The sequence below is a fragment of the Guillardia theta genome (assembly GCF_000315625.1).
Source record: "Guillardia theta CCMP2712 unplaced genomic scaffold GUITHscaffold_1, whole genome shotgun sequence".
Classification (NCBI taxonomy): Eukaryota; class Cryptophyceae; order Pyrenomonadales; family Geminigeraceae; genus Guillardia; species Guillardia theta.
Genome location: NW_005434673.1, coordinates 204,918 through 209,100, shown reverse-complemented (window position 1 = coordinate 209,100; position 4,183 = coordinate 204,918). Strand labels below are relative to the sequence as shown.

Genomic DNA, 4,183 nt, shown 5'->3' with positions numbered 1-4,183 from the left:
CTGCTGCTGCTTCTTCTTGTTCCTTCTCCCCCTCTCTCACTTCACTCCTCCTCCTGCAGCGCCTCCTCCGCATTCTCCTGCGCCTCCTCCTGTTCTCGTTTCTTGTCCTCCTCCTCCTCCTCCTCCTCCTCCTCCTCCTCCTCCTCCTCCTCCCTTACCTCCATCTTCCTGCGCCAACATCTTGGCGCTACCATCCTTCATCCATCTCTTCTTCCTCTATCTAATTCTTCGTCTATCAGAGCTCACCGGCTCACATTGCAAGTTCGAAGAAGCTCTCGCCCAGGTCCAGGAGAAGTTCAGCAGGTGCAGAGACACAACCAAGACGCTGACGAAGCAGCTGGAGGAGGAGCGGGTAAGACGAGGAGGAGGAGGAGGAGGAGGACTGGGAAGCAAGGAAGGGAAATCAGGACAAGAAACGAGAACAGGAGGAGGCACAGGAGAATGCGAAGGAGGCGCTGAAGGAGGAAGGGTGAAGTAGTAGGTGAAGAGGAGGGGGAAGAAGGAACAGGAACAGGAACAAGAACAGGAGCAAGAGCAGGAGCAGGAGCAGGTAGCTTATCCTCTTTCAGGTGAAGTACAACAAGTTGGTGAAAGAAAGTCAATCAGCAGCGGCAAGATGTATCTCCCCAGCACAAAAACACACGCACGACTTTGCTCAGGTACCTTTGCTTCCTCCTCTTTCTTCTCTACCCTCCCTCTTCCCTGCTCTCCTTCGTACCATATCCTTTTACCTATCCTAGAGCTTTCTTCGCAGTCTCGTTCTACCTCGTCCTGCATCTCCACCACCTCTTTCGAGGCATATCCCGTCCTTGTCCTTGTCCTCTCCTCTTGTCCTCCACCTCCCTCTCCCGCTTCTCTCCTCCTTCTCTCTTGTCTGACAACCATCAGGCGATGATCGACTCGAACTCTGTCTGCCAAACTTCTCTCTCCAATCAACTCGCCGTAAAGCAGATCGTGTCAACAGCCTTGAGGAGGTTTGATATGCTTTGAATCCGCCGTTCCTGCTGCTACTGCTGCTCCACTTCCTACTCCTCCACCACCACCTGCTCCTGATCCTTCTGTTTTCCCTGCTGCTGCTGCTGCTGCTGCTGCTGCTGCTGCTGCTGCTGCTGCTGCTGCTGCTGCTGCTGCTGCTGCTGCTGCTGCTGCTGCTGCTGCTGCTGCTGCTGCTGCTGCTGCTGCTGCTGCTGCTGCTGCTGCTGCTGCTGCTGCTGCTGCTGCTGCTGCTGCTGCTGCTGCTGCTGCTGCTGCTGCTGCTGCTGCTGCTGCTGCTGCTGCTGCTGCTGCTGCTGCTGCTGCTGCTGCTGCTGCTTCTAATTTTGCAACTTTCCATCTCCTCTTCTACGTGCTCTTCTTGTTTCCGCTGCTGCTCCTCCCCCTCTCTTGATGTCTCCTGACCTTCTGGCAGCTGCGGGGACAAGGAGCATGCGCTGGTAGCAGAGCTGCAGCGATGCCGCGAGGGGAAGGGAGGGAGCCTGTGGCGGTTGCTGTTCCCCTCCAAGGAAGAGGACAAGAAGCCGGAAGCTCCGACCTCTCCTTGGAAGCGAAACTTGAAGGTCTGTGAAAAAGGAAGAGGAGGATGGGAGGGAGAGGTGGTAGAGGGAGGGAGAGGAGAGAGGGAGAGGAGCGAGGGAGAGGGGGAAGACCGAGAAGGAAGGGAGAGGACGAGGAGTTGGTGAATCACTGAGATTTTTGTTTGCAGAGAATCTTGAAGATTTTCTTTCCTGCTGGTCGGCTGAAGAGAAAGTGAGACAACGAGGAACAGAACGAGTGAGTGAAGTGAAGTGATGATAGATAATAGAGGATAAGAAAAGACCTCGAGATAAGATAAGATAAGATAAGATAAGATAAGATAAGATAAGATTGACGGCTTATGCTGATGAACTTTGTGTGTCTCAGTCTTGTGAGTTTGGCCACGAACCCTTGCTTAAGGTCAATGGAGCAGCCGGGTGAAGAAGAGGAAGTTAGGGGTCAGGAAGAGCCGGGCAGAGAGTCGAGGACGACGAGGACGAGGCCCTGAGGACAAGGACGAGGAGCACGAGGACGAGGAAGACTGAGGAGGACGAGGACGAGGCGAGGACGAGGAAGACTAAGGAGGACGAGGACGAGGAAGACTAAGGAGGACGAGGACGAGGACGAGGACGAGGACGAGGACGAGGACGAGGACGAGGACGAGGGATGATGAGTCGCTAAGTCTCCTGATGTCTCCGACACAGTATACTCGGCGGAGTTTGGACTCTAGCGGTGAAAACGGATTGTAACCGTTCTATAACGAGATTGTGCTGGATGAGTACAGTCGTGCACATATAAAGATGGCCTGCATGGCGGTGGCGATGGCCTGCATGGCTGCAGGAGCAGCGTACGGGTGGGCACCTCCGCATGCAGGAAGAGCTTCCCTCGGCTACTTCCATGCCCATCACAGGAAGAGCTCGTGCTTCCATGCTGCACGAGCGACGGGCTCCTCCTCCAGACGTTCAAACCCTTGCGCGCCTGTCATGGCAGCCGCCACCTCCAGTAAGGACACCTGGTTGCAGGGATGGAGATCCATGGAGGAAGAGATCCAGCCGTACACAATCCCTGCTGAGAGCATGGAGGGTTCGATCCCCTCCGATCTCGTCGGCTCTTTGTATCGCAACGGACCCGGCAAGTTCGAGCTCGGCACCAACAAGTTGCAGCATCCCTTGGATGGTGACGGGTTGGTCAGCGCCTTCACGTTTGCTGGGGATGGGACCTGCTTGCTCCGGAGCAGGTTCGTCCGAACGGAGAGCTACGTCAAAGAGAGCACTGCCCTCGAGAACGGATACAGCGGTCTCCCGCTCTTCCGGGGGTTCTTCGGAAGCAAGGGAATGCAGAAGGAAGTCAAGAACTGCGCCAACACCAACGCCATGCTCTTCGGGGGTCGTCTCCTCGCTCTCTATGAATGCGGTCTGCCCTTCGGTGAGTTGCTCATGACTCGATGTCTTGAGACTCATCATGCTGGACCCTGTAGAGCTGGACCCTGCCAGCCTGTACACCATCGGGCAGACTAGGATCGCCAAGTCGCTTCCAGCTGACGGCAGTTTCACGGCAAGACCAAGGTAGAAGATGGGGGAAGAAGAAACGAGAATGAGTAGACATGTGAGAAGGGGAAACAATCGGTTCAGGTTGAGGTTTTGATTTCATGGTGCACGTAGTTGGAAATGTGAAGATGTGAGGATGGAATGTTGGCTGCGAGAGAAGAGAAGAAGAGGAGAGGGAGCAAGACGACCATGAGATGTCTGGATACATGTGCATATCTTGTTCAGGATGAGGATAGATGAGAGGGACAGCAGGAAGATCAAGTGACGAATGCGATCATGATCAGAAAGATTCATTTCCTCAACTTCTATCTGACATGTCGTTCAGGTTTGATCCGGCCAACGATCGTCTGGTCGGGTTCACCTACAAGGCGCTGGGAGGAGGAGAGGTGGAGTTCATCGAGTACAGTCAGTCGTGGGAGGTGGAGAGCAAGAAGTCATTCAACGCTGGGGGGCACGCAGTGAGATATCGCTGATCGGCCTGCCTTGATGCGCCTGACGGTATCGACTCAGATCTTCCACGACTTCGCGTTCACGAGGAGGAACTACATCCTCCACCAGGCCCCGACATCTTTCAACTCGCTCAAGTACAACCTTGGGATTGGGTCGGCGATCGATAAGTCAGTAGAGCCTTTCATCCTTCTCCTGCTCCTCTCATCCTGCTCCTGCTCCTCCTCCCCTTCCTCGCTCTCCTTGCTCGGAGTGATTCCCCCTCCAGCATCCAGTACGACGGGTCGAAGAAGTCGACTATCCACATCGTACCAAGAGATGGAGGCAAAGCTAGATCTTTCACTGTAGACGCTGGGTTTGTGTGTCAGGTACCGTAACATTCGCTGTTGGACTTTTCCTGACCTTCTTGCAGTTTGTGAACGCCCATGAAGACAAAGAGGGAGGTAGTGCAAGCAGTCCGGGCTGAACTTGCTCTTATTGTTTCTCAGTCATCTACGTCGAGGCCATTGAAATGGAAAGTTTTCCTTTCGGTCCAGCGCCGGAAGATGGAAGTTGGAAGGTGAGAGGAGAGGGGGGGGAGAGGAAAGAGAAGGAAGGTGGGAATAGGATGAAAGCGGAAGAGGGCTGCAGGCAGATGTGTAGCAAGGGAGGATAATACCAAGGAAACTCAAGGGCAA

General features: G+C 54.6%; 2 protein-coding genes across 2 annotated transcripts in view; one reads left to right on the top strand and one right to left on the bottom strand.

Moving 5' to 3' along the window:
- Window positions 1–180, bottom strand: part of GUITHDRAFT_131443 (hypothetical protein) — a gene marked incomplete at both ends in the record, with an annotated part of 2,147 nt that extends 1,967 nt beyond the window's left edge. Inside the window, one exon of the mRNA XM_005842106.1 lies at window positions 159–180. Coding sequence (XP_005842163.1) covers window positions 159–180 — 22 coding nt within the window. The remainder of the gene's footprint in view (window positions 1–158) is intronic.
- Window positions 181–2,312: 2,132 nt separating this feature from the next.
- Window positions 2,313–3,925, top strand: GUITHDRAFT_98962 (hypothetical protein; the record flags this gene model as incomplete). Its single annotated transcript, XM_005842105.1, has 6 exons — window positions 2,313–2,937; window positions 2,990–3,077; window positions 3,385–3,517; window positions 3,570–3,676; window positions 3,775–3,861; window positions 3,919–3,925. The coding sequence occupies 6 exons, from the start codon at window positions 2,313–2,315 to the stop codon at window positions 3,923–3,925; spliced, it is 1,047 nt and encodes a 348-aa protein (XP_005842162.1).
- Window positions 3,926–4,183: the final 258 nt, after the last annotated feature.